Source organism: Artemia franciscana, chromosome 9, assembly GCF_032884065.1.
Source record: "Artemia franciscana chromosome 9, ASM3288406v1, whole genome shotgun sequence".
Classification (NCBI taxonomy): Eukaryota; Metazoa; Arthropoda; class Branchiopoda; order Anostraca; family Artemiidae; genus Artemia; species Artemia franciscana.
Genome location: NC_088871.1, coordinates 24064866 through 24089977, shown reverse-complemented (window position 1 = coordinate 24089977; position 25112 = coordinate 24064866). Strand labels below are relative to the sequence as shown.

General features: G+C 32.9%; 1 protein-coding gene across 4 annotated transcripts in view; it reads left to right on the top strand.

Annotated features, from left to right (window-relative positions):
- Positions 1 to 25112, top strand: part of LOC136031174 (acetylcholine receptor subunit alpha-L1-like) — a 185825-nt gene that overhangs the window by 100544 nt on the left and 60169 nt on the right. For all 4 annotated transcript variants that reach the window (XM_065710528.1, XM_065710526.1, XM_065710527.1 and 1 more), the window contains one exon: positions 21361 to 21517. In XM_065710528.1, the coding sequence (XP_065566600.1) occupies positions 21361 to 21517 (157 nt within the window). The remainder of the gene's footprint in view (positions 1 to 21360; positions 21518 to 25112) is intronic.

Sequence of the window (25112 nt, the reverse complement as noted above, 5' to 3'; positions counted from 1 at the left end):
AGTCGCCATCGTCATTTATATATCCCACTGTGCACCCCGGCGTCCCCTTTGTAGTTATGTCCCTGTGTCCCGGTCGTCATTTATATTCCCTGTGTCCCGGTCGTCATTTGTGTCCCGGTGTCCCAGTCTCTGATTTCTCTTTGAGTGTCCCGGGCGTCATTTATATTCCTTGTGTCCCGGTGTCCCGTTCGTCATTATATCCCCCTGTGGCCCCCGGCGTCCCCGTTGTAGTTGTGTCATTTATATTCCCTGTGTCCCGGTCGTCATCCCGGTATACATTCGTTTTTGATTGGTATATGATGAAATAAATTTTTAATTTTTTCCCTTTTTTTCCTTTTAGTTTTTTTTATTGGTTTTGACCTTTTTTTTAGGTTTTTTTAGTTTTTTTCTTTTTTTCTTTTTAGTTTTTTTTTGAAGTTTTTATCTTTTTAGTTTTTTTATTTTTATATATATATTTTTTTAGTTTTATTTTTCTCCTTTATTTTTCAGTTTTTTTTCCTTTTTTTAGTTTTTTTTCTTTTTAGTTCTTTTAGTTTTTACCTTTTTTATTTTTTTTTTAGTTTTTTTAGATGAAAATTTTTTTAGTTTTATTCCTTTTTTTCTTTCAGTTTTTTATTGGTTTTTAACCTTTTTTTTAGCTTTTTAGTTTTTTTTTCGTTTTTTTTTTACTTTTTTTTAGTTTTTATCTTTTTTATTTTTTTCAATTTTTATTCTTAATTTTTTTTTATTAGTTTTAGTTTTTTTTGTAGTTTTTGCCTTTTTTAGTTTTTTCAGTTTTTTTTTTAGTTTTTAGATTTTACCTTTTTTACCCTAACCAGGATTTGACCCTGTGACCTTCATTCTCCGTTCTGACACCCTCTCTCACCGAGTGACTACTCCAGCATGTTCATTTTGGTGTTTTAAATGGTATATTATTAACCAAATAAATGTGTTTTACAATATACTAAGCATCGTCATAACAAAAATGACGACAACTAATTTCATGACGTCAGTCAACACAGAAATTAAGTTCTGAAATTAAGTCATGAAATTAGTTGCCGTCATTTTTGCTTTGACGGTGACGTCATTCAAGTTATATAAGACATACGTTCACGTAGAAATCTATTAATGTTTAAGTTTACAATGACTGATGAAGATGCTCAAAGAGTCTATGCCAAAAAACTTGCTGCTGATAGAGAAAGTCAGAAAAGAAAGCGTGCCGAGGAACTATCAGCAGCAAGTTTTTTGGCATAGACTCTTTTAGCATCTTCATCAGTCATTGTAAACTTAAACATTAATAGATTTCTACGTGAACATATGTCTTATATAACTTGAATGACGTCACCGTCAAAGCAAAAATGACGACAACTAATTTCATGACGTCAGCCGACACAGAAACATGACGTCACCTGACAACTAATTTCATGACGTCAGCCGACACAGAAACATGACGTCACCTCATCCACAGATCCACAGACAGAAAACTTATTTTTATATATATAGATATATATATATATATATATATATATATATATATATATATATATATATATATATATATATATATATATATACATACATATATATATATATATATATATATATATATATATATATATATATATATATATATATATATATATATATATATATATATATATATATATATATATATATAGTGTCCCGGGCGTCATTTATATTCTTTGTGTCCCGGTCGTCATTTATATTCCCCTGTGCCCCCCGGCGTCCCCGTCGTAGTTGTGTCATAAAGAAAAAAACTAAAAAACCTAAAAAAAAGGTCAAAACCAATAAAAAAAAACTAAAAGGAAAAAAAGGAAAAAATTAAAAATTTATTTCATCATATACCAATTCAAAAACGAATGTATATCGGGATGACGACCGGGACACAGGGAATATAAATGACAAAACTACAACGGGGACGCCGGGGGGCACAGGGGGATATAAATGACGACCGGGACACCGGGACACAAGGAATATAAATGACACCCGGGACACTCAAAGAGAAATCAGAGACTGGGACACCGGGACACAAATGACGACCGGGACACAGGGAATATAAATGACGACCGGGACACAGGGACATAACTACAAAGGGGACGCCGGGGTGCACAGGGGGATATATAAATGACGATGGCGACTCAGGGAATGGTCGATTAGCAATCACCATCAACAAAGCTCAAGGACAATCATTAGAATCATGAGGTATAGATCTGAATACGGATTGTTTTCCCATTGACCATTATATGTTGCATGTTCAAGAGTCGGTAAACCTTACAATCTATTTTATATGCACAGACAATGGGACAGCAAAGAATGTTGTATATTCGCATGTTTTACGTAGTTAAAAACATATATATATATATATATATATATATATATATATATATATATATATATATATATATATACATATATATATTTATATATATATATATATATATATATATATATTATATATATATATATATATATATATATATATATATATATATATATATATATATATATATATATATATATATATATATATATATATATATCTATATATATAAAAATAAGTTGTCTGTCCGTTACGCCAGATTATATCTTCTATATATATAAAAGAAAACAAACTAGAATGTAAAAACTGGAAATTGCATAAATATTTCGAAATATTTTGACAATAGATTAAAGTAATTCGAAAAAAGAAAAATGGTAAAAAACTAAAAAAAAAACTAAAAAGAAAAAACTTAAAAAAAAATAAAAATTTAAAAAATTAAAAAAAGAAAAAACCTAAAAAGAAAAAAATGTAAAAAATAAAAAAGATAAAAAACTAAAAAAAAACTAAAAAAAGCTAAAAAACTAAAAAAAAGAAAAAACTAAAAAAAACTGGGAATTGCACAAATATTTCAATATATTTTGACAATAGATTAAAGTAATTCGAAAACCTTAAAACAGATACCCCAAATTTTGAGGTTTAATATAAATTGTTGGAGCTTTAGCATGCTTGGCACGTAAAGATTTTTCCAAGTGTCAATGTTAGAATGAATATTGACAAATTGAAGAAAACAAATCAATAAAAAGAAGAAACTAAAAAAAAAGAAAAAATTAAAAAAGAAAAAAAAACTAAAGAAGAAACTGTATCTATATATGTAAAAATCTATATATATAAAAATAAGTTGTCTGTCTTTTATGTCTGTTACACTATGTCTGTTACGCCAGATTATATCTTATCTATATACAAAAATAAGTTGTATGTATTTTTGCATTGAGAGTTTGCATATGACGTCTGAAAAATAAAGAAGAAAAACAAAAATGAAAAAAGAAAAATGGTAAAAAACTAAAAAAAAATAAAAAGAAAACAACTTAAAAAAACTAAAAAGAAAAAACTAAAAAAAAAAATTAAAAACAAAACTTAAAAAGAGAAAAATGTAAAAAAAAAAATAAATAAAACAGTTCAAAATAGGGATGATACCTTTTTATTGACAGTGAAATATAAAGTTATTTAACTGGATATTTCGAACACATATAGCCTACAGTGTTCATCATCAGCAGTAAAACTCTGTTTTACTGCTGATGATGAACACTGTATATGTGTTCGAAATATCCAGTTAAATAATTTTATATTTCACTGTCAATAAAAAGGTATCATCCCTATTTTGAACTGTTTTACTTTCGTCATGGAAAGGCAGTGTGGTCTTCGAAGTTAACTACGTCGAAAAAATAAAAAGGTAAAAACTAAAAAGAAAAAAAAACTAAAAAAAGCTATCCAACTAAAAAAAGAAAAAACTAAAAAAAACTGGGAATTGCACAAATATTTCAAAATATTTTGACAAAAGATTAAGGTAATTCGAAAACCTTAAAACAGATACCCAAATTTTAAGGTTTATTATAAATTTTTGGAGCTTTAGCTTGCTTGGCACGTAAAGATTTTTCCAAGTGTCAATGTTAGAATGAACATTGACAAATTGAAGAAAACAAATCAATAAAAAGAAGAAACTTAAAAAAGAAAAATTAAAAAAGAAAAAAACTAAGAAAAAAAACTAAAAAAGAAAAAAAAACTGAAATGAAACTGTATCTATCTATATATATAAAAATAAGTTGTCTGTGTGTGGATCTGTGGATCTGTGGATCAGGTGACGTCACCTGAAAAAACTGGATCAGGTGACGTCAAAACTGAAAAAACTAAAAAAAGGCAAAAACTACAAAAAAAATAAAAACTAATAAAAAAAATAAAAAAGCTAAAAAACTAAAAAAACTAAAAAAAGGCAAAAACTACAAAAAAAACTAAAAACTAATAAAAAAGCTAAAAAACTAAAAAAACTAAAAAAAGGCAAAAACTACAAAAAACTAAAAACTAATAAAAAAAATAAAAAAGCTAAAAAACTAAAAAAACTAAAAAAAGTAAAAAACTAAAAAAACTAAAAACTAAAAAAAACTAAAAAAAAGGAAAAAACTGAAAAATAAGCTAAAATAAAGGTAAAAACCAATAAAAAACTAAAAAAAAAAATGAAAAAACTAAAAAAAGGCAAAAACTACAAAAAAAACTAAAAACTAATAAAAAAAAGTAAAAAAGCTAAAAAACTAAAAAAACTAAAAAAACTAAAAAAAGGTAAAAAACTAAAAAAAATAAAAAATAAAAAAAAGCTAAAAAAAAAGGAAAAAACTGAAAAATAAGCTAAAATAAAGGTAAAAACCAATAAAAAACTAAAAAGAAAAAAGGAAAAAACTAAAAAAAATTTTCATCTAAAAAACTAAAAAAAACTAAGAAAGGTAAAAACTAAAAGAACTAAAAAAGAAAAAAATAAATGACGACACTCAAAGAGAAAGCGACCAGGACAAAAGGAATGTTCGATTAGCAATCAACAAAGCACCGGGACACAGGGAGTATAAATGACGACCAGGACATAAGTAAAAAAAAAACTAACAAAACTAAAAAGAAGGTAAAAACTACAAAAAAACTAAAAAGAAAAAAACTAAAAAAAGGCAAAAACTACAAAAAAAACTAAAAACTAATAAAAAAGCTAAAAAACTAAAAAAACTAAAAAAAGGCAAAAACTACAAAAAAACTAAAAACTAATAAAAAAATAAATTAAAAAAACTAAAAAAAGGTAAAAAACTAAAAAAAATAAAAAATAAAAAAAAACTAAAAAAAAGGAAAAAACTGAAAAATAAGCTAAAATAAAGGTAAAAACCAATAAAAAACTAAAAAGAAAAAAAAGGAAAAAACTAAAAAAATTTTCATCTAAAAAACTAAAAAAAACTAAAAAAGGTAAAAACTAAAAGAACTAAAAAAGAAAAAAATAAATGACGACACTCAAAGAGAAAGCGACCAGGACAAAAGGAATGTTCGATTAGCAATCAACAAAGCACCGGGACACAGGGAGTATAAATGACGACCAGGACATAAGTAAAAAAAAAAACTACAAAACTAAAAAGAAGGTAAAAACTACAAAAAAACTAAAAAGAAAAAAAAACTAAAAACTAATAAAAAAACTAAAAAATCTAAAAATCTAAATAAACTAAAAAAGAAAAAAAAGGAAAAAAATAAAGGAGAAAAACAAAACTAAAAAACGAATGTATATACAGACCGGGACACCGGGATACAAATGACGACCGGGACACAGGGAATATAAATGACGACCGGGACACAGGGACACAACTACAACGGGGACACCGGGGGAAACAGGGGGATATAAATGACGACCGGGACACCGGGACAGGGAATGGTCGATTAGCAATCACCATCAACAAAGCTCAAGGGCAATCATTAGAATCATGAGGTATAGATCTGAATACAGATTGTTTTCCCATGGACCATTATATGTTGCATGTTCAAGAGTCGGTAAACCTGACAATCTATTTATATGCAAAGACAATGGGACAGCAAAGAATGTTGTATATTCGCAAGTTTTACGTAGTTAAAACCATAAATATATATATATATATATATATATATATATATATATATATATATATATATATATATATATATATATATATATATATATATATATATATATATATATATATATATATATATATATATATATATCACAGGTGGGACATAGGGACACAACTACAATGGCGCGTGACTATTATGGCGCGTAACGACTTACGCGTGCGGGGGGGCTTGGGGGGGCGCGAAGCGCCCCCACCAACTAGGTGTTGGGGTGGCGCGAAGCGCCACCCCAACAGCTAGTATATATATATATATATATATATATATATATACATATATATATATACATATATATATATATATATATATATATATATATATATATATATATAGTTGTCTGTGGATCTGTGGATCGTGGATCAGGTGACGTCATGTTTCTGTGTCGGCTGACGTCATGAAATTAGTTGTCGTCATTTTTGTTATGACGATGCTTAGTATATTGTAAAACACATTAATTTGGTTAATAATATACCATTTAAAACACCAAAATGAACATGCTGGAGTAGTCACTCGGTGAGAGAGGGTGTCAGAACGGAGAATGAGGGTCCCAGGTTCAAATCCTGGTTAGGCTAAAAAAGGTAAAAAACTAAAAACTAAAAAAAAACTGAAAAAACTAAAAAAAGACAAAAACTACAAAAAAAAACAAAAACTAATAAAAAAATAAAACAGCCGAAAACTAAAAAAACTAAAGAAACTAAAAAAAGGAAAAAACTAAAAACTAAAAAAAAACTAAAAAAAGGAAAAAACTGAAAAATAGAAGAGAAAAAGAAAACTAATAAAATTAAAAATAAACATAAAAAAAAATAAAAAAGATAAAAACTAAAAATAAAGTAAAAAGAAAAAACGAAAAAAAAATAAAAAAGCTAAAAAAAGGTAAAAACCAATAAAAAACTAAAAAGAAAAAAGGTGAAAAACTAAAAAAAAATTTAATATAAAAAACTAAAAAAAATAAAAAGGTAGAAACTAAAAGAACTAAAAAAGAAAAAAAACTAAAAAAAGGAAAAAAACTGAAAAATAAAGGAGAAAAAGAAAACTAAAAAAATATAAATAAAAGTAAAAAAACTAAAAAGATAAAAACTTCAAAAAAAAACTAAAAAGAAAAAGAAAGAAACTAAAAAACCTAAAAGACCAGGACACAGGGAATATAAATGACGACCGGGACACAGGGACATAACTACAAAGGGGACGCCGGGGTGCACAGGGGGATATATAAATGACGATGGCGACTCAGGGAATGGTCGATTAGCAATCACCATCAACAAAGCTCAAGGGCAATCATTAGAATCATGAGGTATAGATCTGAATACGGATTGTTTTCCCATGGACCATTATATGTTGCTTGTTCAAGAGTCGGTAAACCTTACAATCTATTTTATATGCACAGACAATGGGACAGCAAAGAATGTTGTATATTCGCAAGTTTTACGTAGTTAAAAACATATATATATATATATATATATATATATATATATATATATATATATATATATATATATATATATATATATATATATATATATATATATATATATATAAGTTGTCTGTGGATCTGTGGATCGTGGATCAGATGACGTCATGTTTCTGTGTCGGCTGACGTCATGAAATTAGTTGTCGTCATTTTTGTTATGACGATGCTTAGTATATTGTAAAACACATTAATTTGGTTAATAATATACCATTTAAAACACCAAAATGAACATGCTGGAGTAGTCACTCGGTGAGAGAGGGTGTCAGAACGGAGAATGAAGGTCCCAGGTTCAAATCCTGGTTAGGCTAAAAAAGGTAAAAAACTAAAAACTAAAAAAAAACTGAAAAAACTAAAAAAGGCAAAAACTACAAAAAAAAATAAAAACTAATAAAAAAATAAAACAGCCGAAAAACTAAAAAAACTAAAGAAACTAAAAAAAGGAAAAAACTAAAAACTAAAAAAAAAACTAAAAAAAAGGAAAAAACTGAAAAATAGAAGAGAAAAAGAAAACTAATAAAATTAAAAATAAACATAAAAAAAAATAAAAAAGATAAAAACTAAAAATAAAGTAAAAAGAAAAAACGAAAAAAAATAAAAAAGCTAAAAAAAAAGGTTAAAACCAATAAAAAACTAAAAAGAAAAAAGGTGAAAAACTAAAAAAAATTTAATCTAAAAAACTAAAAAAAACTAAAAAGGTAAAAACTAAAAGAACTAAAAAAGAAAAAAAAACTAAAAAAAGGAAAAAACTGAAAAATAAAGGAGAAAAAGAAAACTAAAAAAATATAAATAAAAGTAAAAAAACTAAAAAGATAAAAACTTAGAGAAAAAGAAAAAGAAAGAAACTAAAAAACCTAAAAGACCGGGACACAGGGAATATAAATGACGACCGGGACACAGGGACATAACTACAAAGGGGACGCCGGGCTGCACAGGGGGATATATAAATGACGATGGCGACTCAGGGAATGGTCGATTAGCAATCACCATCAACAAAGCTCAAGGGCAATCATTAGAATCATGAGGTATAGATCTGAATACGGATTGTTTTCCCATGGACCATTATATGTTGCATGTTCAAGAGTCGGTAAACCTGACAATCTATTTATATGCACAGACAATGGGACAGCAAAGAATGTTGTATATTCGCAAGTTTTACGTAGTTAAAAACATATATATATATATATATATATATATATATATATATATATATATATATATATATATATATATATATATATATATATATATATATATATATATATATATATATATATATATATATATATATATATATATATATATATATATATATATATATACATGTATATATATATCTATATTCACAGGTGGGACATAGGGACACAACTACAATGGCGCGTAACTAATATGGCGCATAACGACTTACGCGCGTGGGGGGGCTTGGGGGGTGCACGAAGCGCCCCCACCAACAAGGTGTTGGGGTGGCGCGAAGCGCCACCCCAACAGCTAGTATATATATATAGATACGTCAGTTGACAAACATGACGTTAGTCGACACACAAACATGACGTCAGTAGACAGAAACATAGACAAACAACTTAAATTATATATATAGATAGATAGTACTGGGAGCCTGGCGGCTTAGCCTCCGAGTTCAGGCAGGGCTACGCGGCAGAATTGTACATATTGATTCTCGTTGTCACTTGTCTTGTAACCGTAACCTCTTCTTGATGTCATGGTGTCACCATAGGTTCGATACAACCACCGTGGGAAAACACAGATTTTTTCTTAAAGTTGTGACCTATTTAGATTGTTTTCCGCCAAAAATGCCAAATGCTAGTTTTTTTCTTTTAGCCAATTTTGAGGCCTTGCCTCGACATGGCTACGTGCTGGCTTGTATATATTGATTTTGATTATCGATTTTTCTCTTACCTCAGAAATGTTTACTGTTCTCACCTTGGTTTTTTACTTGTTCTCTTCATTATGAAACTCCTTAAAACGCCTTTGTGAAGAAGGTCATTAAACTTAATATTTTATACCTTGCTATGTTTCTTTTGTAATGTTGCATACGTGCTAGATATAAAAAACAATAAGATCACTCCCAAGGGGGAAAGGAAATTATACAGTTTATTATCTTGATAAATTCTACTAAAAATAACGTCACTCATATGAGTATTATCTAAAATTAAAGCGCTAAACGATTTTTATCAAACTTGTGATCTATGTAGATCGTTTTTGCAGGTCAGAATGTCCCAAGATGCCAATGTTCCAAAATATTTTTTTCCCGTTGTGATTTTTGCTCTCGCTTATACTTTTTGCGGCCACTCACCTTCTAACCACACATTTCTTTGTTCTCGTATATTTTATTCTTCACTTTATTTTTTATTCGTTCTGCTCCTCGTTGTCCTATGTCTTTTAACTGTTTTTTTTTTTTTGACTCATTTTAATGGTCGCTATCGCTTATCCTCTAACTGGATGTATTTTTCCTTCACTTTTAATTCTGACTAGTTGGAATTGTCGTTCTTGCAAATATTCTAACCGTATATTTCTTTGTTCTTCATTTTCGTTTATCATTACTTCAAACATTTTCTAAATGCCATTTACCTTAGCTGCTCGGGTTAGTTTTGTCACATTTGGTAGTCCAGGTTATTCATTTGACTTCTGGGCATCACCAAACTGCTTAAAACACATTTTTAAATAGATTCATTAAACTTGTTGTTTTATACTTAGCTATGTTCCTTTTGTAATATTGCCAGCGTCATAATACTAAAAAGGATACGATCATGGATGATCTAATTTATTCTCTTGAAATGTGCTCATAAACATGACGTCACTCATGGGATTTGGTTTCCAAAATAAAGACTTTTAACAATTTTTTCCAGACTCGTGGCCTATTTAGGTTGTTGTTTTAGGTCAGGAAATCCCAGGATGAAAATTTTCCCCCCAAAAAAAACATGGAGCTTTTTTCGAGAAAAAATAATATATAAGTAAATATACAATTATTGCTCTTTTAAAGAGATAAGATATTGCGCTTCCCTCTAGGTTAATATAAATTTTAAGATATGAACAGAATAGGAGCTCATTTCAGGAAAGGGAATTTACACATATTCTTCTTGCAGATCCCACAAACTTCCCAAAGTGTTTTTGATTAAGCTTCCTTCAGAATAATAAGTTTTCTCTTTGAAGTTATTTTCCAACCAATAAAAGCCTTATTATATTTTAATAAAACTTCTTCCTCCAGTAATTCCTTATTACAACATTACAGACTATGCATTCTGTTGAAGTTGCCACATATCTCGGCTCTAATTGGACAAGAAGCTGGATAACTTTACACACTTTTGAGATATTCAAACACTGTCCGACATACGTTTTTAAAGGAAAATTTACGTTACCAAATTGTATATAAAAGTTTGGAACTACTTATAACTTATACTTATTTTATTTTAAACTTTAAATAGCGTAATTACGAAGCCCCAAACATATTATGCCAACTAAATAATTATGTGCCACCATACAAGAGATATGTCAATATTGTCTTCTAAGAGGTTCCGAAAGATACCCTTCTATAGGCTAAATCACAACACTTGACATATTTAAGTTCTTGGAGAAATAGTTTATCCTTCCTTCTATGATCGGATCAATATGTGAAAGACTTTTAATAGAAAAGATTGAGAATAATATAGAAAGCAAAAATAAGTTTAATCACAAAAGACGGATGCTGTCTGCCTTATTGGTGTAAATATTAAGTATATGTTATGCATTGAAAGCCGTCGCACCGCCCTACGGTAGGTAGGTAGGTAGGCTTTTATTTTTATCCTAAAAAAAACAAAAATAAAAATGACACTACTAATGAATTATTGCAGCAAAACGAAAGTCCTAAGGACTTGTGCTGCAAATTCCTGTTATGATTTATAACTTATAAATAAATATCTCAACATAACAACTCATGACTATCCACCAAGCCTATCTTATATTTAAAAAAAAACAACAACACATACACATGAACACTATACAACAAAATAATACTAATAATTAATTCTTACTGGTTTCAGCCCCCAACCCACCCCAAAAAACTGCGAAAAAAAGCATCAATAACCTCCCGCCCTTTAAAATCTATTAGTTAAATGAAATGTTTTCAGTTTATTTTTAAATCCATATAAAGTGACAGACTCCCTGCTGCTAGCCGGCAGATATTCCAAGCAGAAGGCCATATTTCATATTATGAACCAGATATGACGATATGACCTTTTTTTCTTTTTTCATGGCTTAACAGTTATAAATTTCTTGTATCATAATTATGGTGCTCTTAATTCATGGAAAAATAATAATGAAAATACTGAGGGCATGTAAAAATACTGAGGGCATATAAAATACTCAGCTACATGATATGAGACTGAAGAGCCACAAAAACACTCTTTTGACAAATCCTAGAAAAATATTTAAAATAAATTGATGAATTATTTTCAGAGCTCTTTTAAGATTAAAAAGTACTTTGGGATGTAAATAATTATTCATAATTTTCTAATTATTGATTTATAAATACTTTCTGAAAAAGTAATTTTTCAAAGACAATCCAAGCTCTATAGGATCCAAAATTACTATAGATAAATTAATATTCATGTATAAGCCCCCTCCCCAAAAAAGAATTAAGTAAATGAGCATATCAAACAGAAGGATTACATATATTGACATAGATGAATAAATAAATGATAAGACGAGAGAATATTCAATTGTATATTCTGGTCAAGCTAAGAACGAACACGAAGTACTACAAACAGAAAACTTGTTAACGCCATCTTCTCCCTACACCAACCGTAAAAGTTCTACAGCCTACTGTGCCATTTCCTTTGCATTGAAAACTAAGGGGATTTTAAATGTATGCATCAATTTTTCAAAACAACAAAGAAAAATAAAAGACCGTATATACCAAATGAAACGAATTAGAAAATAGGCTGAAATTTAAGCTTTCAGAAACTAACTTAGCATTGACATGTAAATATTCACACTTTTCTAAATTTAATGAATTACCGACACATAGAAACTTTTGAGAAATCAGTTAATGGAGGATGTTAATTGGATTTTAGTATGGCTTATAAACAAAAGATAATCGCTAGAGGCAATATACGATAAATCAGAAGAACGGAAAAGACACACAGGTTCAATTCTTATGAATACATTGTTGATACAGGCATTGGACAGATAGGGTAATAGCACTCTACCCTAGCGAACATCAGATCTGACAAAACATTCTCTAAATCCTCGAGTATGCTTTTAGTCTACGATACAAATTTCTATACCAAAAAAGGGAGAACCTAAACTACAGAGAGCTTAACTCCCATAAGAAAAAAATCTGGCACATAAGAAGAGGAAAAGCGCATTTGAAAAGAAACTACAAATAAGATGCAAGAACAAGAGACAGACAATCAGCACGAAGGTGAAAGACACTAACACCATCTAAGTCAATCGACTTGAACTCTACAGCATTGAGTTCCATCCCCCCTCAACATTCCGTAAAGGTTTTAACATAATACCCTTAACTGTCCCTGAGATATTACACATTGATTATCTGGCCAAACCTGTTGATGCATTGGAGCCAGGAGTCAGAAGCTCATTAATTTATACTATACTAGCTGACACCTGCCCCGCGCTGCTGTGGTGCTGTGCACCACAGCAACACATGGAGGGTCAGCTGCAGTAGAACATTGCAAAAGATAAAGGTGTCAAGACTGCTGCAAAAACTTTCGCAAAAGATGCGATAAAGCAGGCACAGGATTTTTGTAAATGTGCTTCAAACTTTGATGCTCTTGAAAGTTGCGAGGGTTAAAATCCAACCGTAACATTTTAAGCAGGTTTCCACGATTTGCTGAGTGTTTCTTTACGTATGTAAGGGGGGCTACACCTCTTTGCTATAGTTGGTCCTTGTAACGTATCTGCTATCCCTAATAAACAAAGCACTATTGTGTCATCTCGTTTAAATGAATGCGTGAGGATGCTAAACTTTCTTGTTGAAAAGCAGGAAACCTGTATTGCATCAGTGCCAGATCGATTGCAACCTTGTATTTCTGTTGTTTTGAGCAAAGTTCTGAGCGATTTGAATATTCGAAACCCAGCTAATCAAAGTGAGTTTGTGGAACAACCCGGGTTTGCCGATAAAGTTGAACATATTGTGGCTAAATAGATAAGATATAAGTGCATACGTCAGACGAACAATTAGCGGCTTACTGCAATAACGAACCCGCTAGCCTATATATTCGAGTGAATGTAGCAAGGCGCAAATATATCGGCATTATCAAGATTGAGCAAGACTAAAACATTTCATAAATACGCATTCTTGTTAGCAGTATGAACAATACAACCAGATTTGGTAATCTATCGGAAGTCCAGTTAAAATTCATATCGAAATATGAATTAGATCTTGCTTTTAAACTTGGAATCAAAATAAACTATTCTTTGTTTTGAGTAGTTACACTGCTAATTGAGAAGCAGAAGCAATGTCACAATTGTGAAAACTTTGATCATTTTACTAGAGATTGTTCTAATCCAACTGAATACAGAAAATATACCTGTAATCATAACAACCATGACATGAACTGTCAGGCGCAGTCCTATACCTCTGCTAACTGTTGCAGATATCATCAAAGGAACAATCTGTAGTGTTCAGAGGTCAAGAAACATTTACCTGCTCGAGGGCCTGATGTTAGAAGTGTAACTATAAATCCTGCGTGTTAATATGGGTCCAAATTCGAGTGAAATTGTTTCTTTTTTTCAGAATAGTAACGGTACCCAGTAAAAACTAGGAGCTCTTGAGAAATTATTATTTAAATATAATGTAAAATTTCTTTATATGTCTTGCTTTCTCTCTATCGCTTCCATTTTACGGCTGGAGACGGTTAAGGATAATTTTCCAGAGTAAATTTTCACCAGAATTGAATTGTCAAGAGGATATTTCTATGGGGAGTGGGGTTTTTGGGTGGAGGTGGAACCAGGTATCCTGGCGTTATTTAAAAACGACCAAAAATTAAACAAAAACAGTTTTTTCAACTGAAAGTAAGGAGCAACATAAACTAATAGAAATATCTACGTATATGAGGGGGTTACCCCCTCCTCAGCACCTCGGTTATTGCAGTGAAGTTTAAATTTTGTCCGATTTTTTTTTAAACGACTCCTGAAACGCAAGGGTCGTTTGATTAGAACAATAAGTAACTTTTTTAGAGTGCCAAAAAACTGTAGCGTGAAGAGCGAAGCTTTGAGGAGGGGCTAACCCTCCTCATATACGCAATAATTTCTGTTCGTTCTAAGTTTTAATGTTGCTCCTTATTTTCAGTTGGAAAACTTGTTTTTTATTTTCTTTATTTCATGAATCTTAGAGACTAACATTTTTCTAAAGGCAATGGAAAAAAAGTATGCCAGTTAAAGTAAAAGTATATAAAAATGAAAAAAAGTAATTAATTAATAAAAATACACAAAACAATAGCCTACTTACAAAAACTAAGATGTAGACTCCCAGTATTCAGTTCTGTTGAACAATGCCGATGCGTTGGATGGACATTTTTAGCAATATCGACAGTTTTGAACTTGGTTATCAAACACCAAAATATTTAACGCCTTTAGACTGATTGTTTATAAGAAGTAACGCATTACCAAATCAGTTTGTTCAAAGTAAAGCATTAAAAATAAGATTTAGAAAATGATTTAAAAAATTTTACGTCAATATTTTTAATTTAATTTTGAATAAAAAAAAAACAATATATTTGACACCTTTAAACTTCATAACTGTAGAAAATTCAATCTTTTTCAAAGTGACAACTATATAAGAACAATCACTCTTGGAAAAAAAATTCATAATAAAACACAAAAAAACGTGTCTGCTCAGGGGGAAAATACAGAAATTTCCACCATTCCGTTCAGGAAAAACATTTCTGATTATAGTAGCTTCCTATGTCAGCTCATGGGTACTCTTGCAATGCAAGCAAAAGTTGACGATGTATTTTTACCGAAACTGCCCCTTATTAAGTTGTTTTCCTTGTGTTTTCTATAATTATACGAACTTTCTTGTGTACTAATAACTGCCCTAATTACTAATAAACAAAGACATATTCAGGATCACCATGCTTGCTCTTTGATTGAATGTTATCAACAGTTAGTTTCTTATACTTTTGTTATTGACAAGGATCGTTATTTACTTATCATTCATTACTATCAAGAATTTGGTTTTTTTTGTTGCTCCAACTTGCTTGTGACATCCAAATGTTTGCGAAAAACTCGAAAGGGGTCACTCAGTCACAAATTAGAACTTTTATTTTCCTTTTTAATAGTTTTCTTTCCTTTTTAATTGGCAGGGAGCCAACAATGGGGTAACACCATGTTTTTTCCGTGCTTTTTTTCCTATTTTGCTCTCTTTCCTTTGGTTTCCTTATAATTACTTTGTTTTCCGAAATTTTCAGGGGGACACCATGGCCCTCTTGTCTTCCTGCGACCGCCCATGTTCTAGATGTAGTAGCAAAAGTTGCTTCGGTTTTTGCAGTCAGATTTGCAATCGCAGTAGTAGTAACAGCACTAGTAGTGGTTGTCACAGTCACAGGTGGTAGCAGTTGCGGTAACGAGTCGTTGCATTAGCAGTCAAGATTTATCGTACTTGCAGTATCAAGTATTTTCAGTCGCTTTTGCAAGTAGTTACAGTCACAAGTAGCTGGAATAGCAGTAGAGTTGCAGTAAAAGTAAAAGTCGGAGTAGAAGTCAGGTCACAAGTAGTTGCAGTTGCACTCATAAGTTGTCAAAGTCGCATGTATTCACAGTCTTAAGAAGTCACAGTCGCTGTTAGATATGGTTACAATTAGCCTGGTTCGCAATTTTTCACAATCGTAAGTAATCGTAGTCCCAAATGAATGTAGTCGCGATGCAATTAGTCACAGTCGCAAAGAATCGTAGCTGCAAGCAGATGCTATTACAGTTGCAACACAAGTAGTCAGTCGTAGTAGCTATTTCAAAAAGTTACAGTCACAAGTAATCATAATCCCAGTCGCAAGCAGTTACAGTTGGAGTCGCAAGTAGTCACAATTGTGAGTAGTGACAGTTGGAGTCACAATTAGTCACATCCTTAAGTAGTCACAATCGTAGTCGCACAGTAGCAGCAATAGTAGTCTAGAAAATTTGAAGCTATTACCCTTGGCTGTTTCTAAGATATTACAGATACGCCCTTTGGACAACTTGAAAGCAAATAGTGTCTTTTGATTTAGCTATAAATCCTCCTTGACAATTATATGCTTCAAATTGATCCCCTTTATCTTTTCTGACACACCCAAGATCAAAAATTCCTGTCCTCCTTTTTCCAAATGATAAATCGTACATCTGAATGATGGGCAAATTCCGTATTTTACAACCCTTCCCTTCGACAACCAGACTGCACATCGCGTGTTCCAGTTTTCTTTCATATTCCCCTCAATATTTCATGAAAATAGTCGCAAGCAAAAGTAGTCACAGTCACAAGTAGTTGTAGATGCAGTTGCAAGTTGTCTTAGTTGAAGTCTGGAGTAGTCACAGTTACAAATAGTCATCATAACGACTAATAGTGGTCACATTCTCAAGTACTCACAGTGGAAGTCATACTTGTAGTCAAAGCAGCAATAGCAATAGTAGTGATCCTGAAAGTCTCAAGCTAATACCCTGACCCCTTCCTAAGATATTACAGATACGCTTTTATATCCTGAGTTCACAATATGTCTTTTGATTATGTTTAATGTGCCCCTTAGAACCCAACAAAATTTTACATTTGGTGAATTCTAAGGGCCCTACCCATATCCCTTCAGACACACCCAGGGTCAAACTTTACCCCTTTTTCAACCATAAGCCCTGAATGTAAAAAATGGTAAATTTGCATTGTTTGCGTTCTTTGTCCTTGGAGCTATAGGGACATATTACTTCCGAAGGCTGAATTGTTAGACATTTTGACTATTATAAACATAATGACTTTTCTAACTTCCTACCAATGTTCTGGGAGTGATTTAAGAAATGTAAGGGGAGGTGGTCATCATCTTTATGAGTGACCTTTTGATAACTCATCAACATTCCCAACAACATTCCCAGGAAGTCTCAACTGAATACCCTCAGGATTTCCTTGGATATTGCTGATACGACCTTTTGACAACCATCCTGCATATAGCGCTTTCGATTTTGCTTGATGCCCCTTCAACATTTCCTTAAAGTTTCATCTTTCATAGAGTAAGCCTCTTGGGAGACCCAGGATAAAACATACCCTTTTTCCAATAACAAACCTTATGCGTAAGGAATAGGCAGCTTGCCTAACCTACAACTCTAGTCCAAGAGTCTGTGGGCGGTATGCTATCCAAGGAGATATTGTTATTTGATCTTAAGGCTATTTTGAACAGAATAGCTATCTTAACAATTTTTATCGGTTATCCTTATTTGAAGGGCAACTAAAAAGAACGTGGGAGGGTGACTGGCCCCCTTCCGGACACTTTTTCACATATGCCTCAACATGCCCAGAAAGTTTCAATCCAAGATCTTCAGTCGTTCCTAAGACATTGTGGATACGCCTTATTTATAAACTGGATGCACAAAGAATCTGTCAAGTTAGTTCAACATACCCCTTAACATTCCCCGAAGATTCGCCTTAACACAGTTAGAATATTCGAACATGCCCAGAATCAAACATTTCCGCTTTTCTCAATGGCAAATCTTGCTTGTAAACGATGCGCAAATTGCGTAATTTACAATCATTGCCCAGTGGCTAAAGGGGCTTGACATCATGGGAACAGAGTTTTTAGATTTTTTACTATTTGAAACAAAACATATCTTTCTAAATTTTTGATTAGTATTGAGACGACGGTGCATACTTCCAACACCCTCCTGAACATACCTTAAAATTTTCAACTTAATATCTTCAGCCGTTCCTCAGATTTTGCGGATATGGCCTTTTGACAACTAGCATATACATAGGGTGTGTTGATTTTGTTCAACATCCCTCTCAAAGCTTCTTGAAAGTTTCATTCCAATGCGCTAAACCTTTTTAGGGACATCCAACCAAATATGCCCACCTTCCCAATAAGGAACCTTATATGTAAACAATGGGCGTGATGTGTTCCTTACAGCCCTTGCAATGGGGGCTCTGGGGACTAGGTTTAACATACAGGCATATTTATTCGATCCTTTAACAATTTTTAATAAAGTGGCTATCTCAAAATTTTCATTGGATGTCTTTGGGAGGAGGAAGGGCACGGGAGGTGGCCTGATTGCCCTCCAATCATATTAGAATACCAAAAAGGGCATTGGTAAAATGCCGATAGTTAACATGCAATGTTTTTTGTTGTAAGAGAAAGCATTTTTGATCCTGGGTTTACAAAAAGCTTAAGGTATTAGGGTGAAACTTTAAGGAAACATTGAGAGAGATGTCGAACACAATCAAAATACACTATGTGCTTGCTGGTTGTGAAAAGGGGATATTGACAATATCTAAGGATCGGCTGAGAACATTAAGTTTAAACTTTTGAGGTATGATGAGATGATGTTAAAGAAAGATTGTAGCAGCAGCCAGCCTCCCATCTTTCTTGCCATTTTCCGTGCCCCTTCTGATCGACACTAATTTATATCTTGAATCCCCTCACAGACCCAGAAAAAAAACTGTAAATTACGCAATTTCACCTGTGTATACATTGCTGTAACTATCATTAGGAAAATGGGAAATGTTGATTCCGGGGGTATCCGAAAAGGTCAAGGATATTAAGGTCTTTAAAGAATGCTTAAGGGGTGTGTTAAACAAAATCAAAAGGCACTATGTATATCCAGTTTATAAAAATGGAGGATTTGCAATAACTTAAGAACGGCTCAGGTTATTAGGTTGAAATATTCAAGAAAGGTTGAGTGGGGTGTTGAAAAGTGGTTGGAGGGCTGCATCCCCCATCCCATGCCCTTTTAATTTCCCTGTCTCCAAAAACTTTCAATCAAAATTTTGAAATAGAAATCTTGTTCATAACAGTCAAAAAGTTTAGCAACCATGCCTCCGGGGACGCTATACCCCCCGCATACTCTAAGGTTAGGATTGAAAATTGTGCGAACCACCCGGCTTTACATGCAGAATATATTATTGGGAAAAGGGGGGATGTTTAATTCTGGGTATGTTAGGAAAAGCTATCTGAAGTTGTCCCACTCTTCAAGTCAAGGCAGGGATCTATTCTGTCTAATGATGTTTGAAATAATCCGTTGTTACTGTGGAGTGAAGTATCAAAGTTCATTTCTTCATTTTGTTTACATTCTGAACCTATTGATGTAGCTCCTTGGGAGAGACACTTCTCTCCGTTATTCTCTGATGGCTCTCCACCGCTGACCTCAATTTTCGGCAAATTCACCTTCACTATTTTTCTGAACTAGATCTTAGCCGGAATCTTGTTTCTATCACGTCATCGTCAGTTCTTATGTTATAGCGTCTCCTTAAGAAAGGCAAAGCCCCTGGTTCTGACAGACTGCATCCTGAAAATTAGATTTGCGGTACCGCGAAACTATTTGAACATATGGTGCTACTTTTTCAAGCTTTTTGTTCGCGACAATTCGTTTCGATTGCACTATGCAAGAACATCGTAACGAGTGTTCCAAAAAAGAATAAGTACCCTCAATCTTGTGATTCCTATCGTCCAATTTGAGTTTTTTCGGTCATGGCAAAATTATTTCAAAAGATTATTGTCTTAAAACTCTCGAATAGGTGTGATAACGGGGATCATCGGTTTGGTTTCTGCTCGGGTCCTGTAGTTGGGAAGGCCCATGTACTATTCGTGTCTATTATTGAGAGATATGAGAGAATGAAGAAACGTTTATATGTTGGTGAAAAGGATAATTCTAAGGCATTTGATTCGCTCCTATACTCCCAAGCTAGCTTTACCACTTTTGAGGAGAGAGGTAAACCCATTCATGTTAACCGTTCTGTAGCAATGGTATCAAAACACTTGTATACGTTCATGCCATAGAAAATATTTATAGCTGTCGAATTTCTAATTGTGGTGAAGTAAAACAGGGCTCAATATTAAGTCCTGCAATATTTGACAATGCCATCCGCTGCACAACCCACAGAATACCGCATTTTCTTAACGAGCCATTTATTGTCTCGGGTCACCTTTGTTACGCGGATAACATTCGCCTCCTGTTTGATAACTTATAATCACTGCAGGCTGCTGTGAATAGCCTCTATGCTGGGTTATTTGACATCAAGCAGTCAGTTGCTCTCGCTAAAACTGAATTTCTCATTCTTGGTTGTCACCCTTGCGATTAAGAAATTCAAGCTTGCCCTACAAGAGTTTCTGTCTCTGCATCTCTTAAGTACCTCGGGCTTGCATTCGGGACCTCGATTCGAGCAACACACCAGCAGTCAAGGTGTTGAGAGAGAAGTCGAGAAATGCCTATATAGTTCTCTATAGAGTTAAAGACTAATGTGGGAAGAAAACGCTAGAATAAATCGTGCTTTGCCCCCTTCTATGTGTTTTTCTGGTGCCATTACTGAAGTTTTTTACCACGTCGGAACGTCAACAAATTCGGTCTGTCCTTTTCAAATTTTGTAAGTATTTCTCCGTCTTCCTATCTGGTCTCGTAACAGCTATGTCTCCAAATGTCACGGAGTTTTTGAGATATGGGATAATATGGATATACAATTAGGCAGATCCAGACAGCGATCTGAATCAGTCATATATTTTTCTGTTGGGTTGTATTAATCTTTTGTGAGCCATTGTTAATGTATTTTAGTGTTTGCAGTGATGCGTCTTTTTAATTAAGCTTGTCTCTTTTTTCTTGTTTTTCATTTTATCTCACACCATGCTCCTTTTATTGCATTTTTGTATCTATATATGGTTCAAATATATTATTATTATTATTTCTGTCGTTTTAAATTTAACATGATCTTTACTATCAGTCTTTTCATCAGTATTATTTACAGGTTTTGAGAGTAATAAAAATAAGTTAAAAATGTTTTCAGATAGATTTATACCACTTAGACGATGTCTATGGGACAGATTTTGTGGAAGTTGGGATCGACCTGAAAGAATATTATCCTAGCGTCGAATGGGATATACTGAGCATTCCCGCGAAGCGAAGTATTAGATCCTATGAATGCTGTGAAGACAAATACCCAGGTAATCTTAGCTGGTTAGCTTGATTTTTTACTCCTTCCTTCTCATCTTCAAACGTGGACACTAAATATGTATAAAATTCTAGTGCATGTTGTCTCTTCGAAACCTTCCTCCTTTCGAGATTTTTCCTTCGAATTGATGTACGTTTTTATCGTTTTTTTTTTGTTATTATTTGTTTCACTAAAAAATGAACTTCAGCATGCATCTTCAAACGCATCATGGAAAACTGTATGAGAATCTTCGACAACCTGTCATCTTCAGAAGTTGTGCCTTTTCCTAAATTTCGCCTTAAAATGCGTATGTACTTTTATTTATACTTTCCGTTGTAATTTCTTTGAACTAAGCTGGATCAGTTTTATCCTTATTTTTGTGGTAGCAATATTTTATTTTTATCAAAAGCAGCTAGTAAATACATGGAATAATTTTCTGAATCGAATTTTATTTCATCATGAACGAATAAGAAACTCTCTCTAAATGGCTAGATTGATTGGTATGGTCAAAAGCTTGAACCTTTGTTCTTCTTTAAAGATTTTATGGAAGCCTACAGTCAAAGTGATGCTCTGATCCAATCAACTAAAGAACGAGTAAAATTGCTTTTTATCTATTTGTTATTGTTCTCCTGTTAAAAAAGAGTCTATGATCCATCAAACAATTCATGGTAACGAACTCTAAGTAAGGAGCGACTCGGCTCAATAGTAACCGAAACTCTAAAAATACGAATTTTGATATCAAAGATATATGAAAAAAAATCCCCTTATTATGCTGATTTCAAATGTAAGAGTTTCATTAAGTTTAGCGTTACCCATCAAAGGGGACGAGCCTGAGAAAATTTTCCTGATTCTCACAAAAAGGGGAAAACACCCCCTAAAAGTCAAAGAATTTTAATGAAAATCATACCATTGAATTCAGAGGTTTGAAGGTCCTATTTGCAATATGTTGAATTATGTATTTTGCCAGAAAAAGAGCACAGATGCGTGTTTATTTTTTTGTTTGTTTGTTTTTTGGTTGTTTTTCCCAGGGACGATCGTATCGACCCAGTAGTACTGGAATATCGGGAGAGGGCTCATTCGAAGGGAAATTAAAATTTCTAGGACAATTTTAAGTAATTGTAAAGATTGAAGGGCAACTAGACCCCTGTAACGCCTCTTTTTCTCAAAATTACCCGATAAAAATGTTGAGATAGCCTTTTTATTCAGCATAGCTGTAAAGCTGAATAACTATGTCTTTGAAGATAACATGACCCCCAGAGCCCTTGGGGAAAGTACTTTCAGTTTAAAAATTTTCCATTGTTTAAGTATAACATTGGTTATTGGGAAGTATACATACATTATTCGGGTTAGGGGGGCCAATCTTCTACGGAGGGATTTTCCACTGGGAGGGAAGTTTCCAGGGGGTGAACTTTTCAGATGATATTTTACACTGGGGAAGTTGCCAGAATTCCTATACCAAATTTCTTCTAATTTCTTGCTTTCTCTTTGTCGACTCCATTTTACGTGTTGAGATTTTAATGGTAATTTCTTGGCGTAAATTTTCACCAGGATTGAATTGTCTATCAGTAGACTATTGTCTATCACTAGGGTATATCCGTGGAGGGGGGAGGGATTTTTCTGTGGAGATGGGGCCGGATTTCCTGGTATTATTAAAAAAAAATCAGAAATTAAATGAAAAACATTTTTTTTCAACTGAAAGCAAGGAGCAACATTGAAACTTAAAACGAACAGAAATTATTACGTGTATGAGGGGGTTTACCTCCTCATCATCACCTTGCTTTTTGCGTTAAATTTGAAGAAAGACTCCTGAAAAATAAGGATTTTTTAATTAGAATAATAAGAAGATTTTTGAATTTACTAAAAACTTCAGCGTGAAGAGTGAGGTGTTGAGGAGGGGCAACTCCCCTCGTATACGTAGTAATTTCTGTTCGTTTTAACTTTTAATGTTGCTCCTTACTTTCAGCTGAAACAAACTTAGTGTTTTATTTAATTAAGAGCAAAGATTGAACATTAGATAGGTCGAAGTTACCTTCTCAATAGAAGTTTCCCTCAGGCCTTTCGGCGCATCACCAGGTGACGAATAGGAAACTATACTACAGATATGTTAGCTACCTCCATGGAGAACGGGGCTAAATATCATGGAGGACCCAGTCGCTGGATCCCCTAATTGAAAATTAGGTGCCCTCACCCAAGGGTCAGAAATGAAAACTGAGGAGGAAGAAGGTCCCTTAAATGTACTCTATATATAGATCATCGGTGTTTGGAAATGTACTGTCAACTACGAGCTTCCTCCCAAGAATAGGCTTTATTGCAGGGTCTCACAGAGTACCATCGTTGGAGTATTATCTATTGCAAGACAGCTTCCGAAGGGCAGATGATACAGAACTATAGATAAGGCCTCTGCAAGGTGGTTTAGAGGAGCTGCTTACCATCACCACCTATTCAACTAAGAAACTACCACTATTGAAAGTTATTCCAAAAGAGCTCAGTTAAGTGTAAACTTCTACAACTGCGTCAGATGTAACCGACGGACAACCTAGCTGAATGATGCTTATAATAAAGGTACTGTGATTTTACGTACTGCCACGTCCAGGGCAGTCAAAAACTCTAGACCTAGGATAACCTCAGACCAGAGTGAAAATCCACATGGCTGATCCGTACCGACAAAAACTACCCTACTCACTGGAAAGCTCAATACCCGTTCACCTGCCAAACTGAGAAAACTGGAAATCTTTTTTAGAGAGTTACAGATACACAAATGAGATATAGTCTATCTCTCACAGACTCACATCCACCATTCGAGTGAAAAAATCTCTCTAGAGATTCCTTCTTGTTCTCCGGTCAAAAATACGAGATTCATCAACAAGGCAAAGAATTTCTCGTATGACTAACTGCCAGAGAATCCTTAATCTCTTCAACCCTAGTCATAGCAAGGTTAGCGATGTCAGCAAGCTTAAGTAGGCGAGAAAATCTCAGTAGTTTAAGGCCCTGTTTTCAGGCTACCCTACATCCAAAAAAGAAAATGGATATGGATTTTGTTGAATATAATTTTGAACGTTAGTGTTTTGGTCTTTCAGAACCCGTTTTCAACCACTTTTTAAGTTTGAGATTATGGACTAATTACCTGTACATCAAAATTTTGCTAGTTCTCTTCTGGAGAAAAAATTAACCGGCGATTATACTTTACTTTTTTCCTTATTAGTGGTATTAGACAGTTGATGTGTTGCAATAAGATAAACCTCTGAAGTAAGAAAAAATATCGGCCGCAAGTCTTCTTCAGAAAGTTTTCGAAAGAGCAGATCAAGATGATTTGACCAGATAAATATAAAAGAAACCAAAATTAAGCAGTCGCTCTTATACTTATATAAGAAATTTGTAAAAGAAGAATTCTATGAGTTAACAGGTCGAATGTTTTCGTACATCGACAAAAAGAACTGCAAGCATTAGACCAAAGTCAGGAGTTGAATGCAAAAAATTGAATAGTTTTGCACAGCACGCTCAGTTGAGTGTTTCACCTTGAAATTAAACTGAAAATCCTGAAAAAATAGAATTAAGTATATTTAGAAGTCGAGAAAACCTAGCTTCTTGAAAATTTCCACTAAATACTC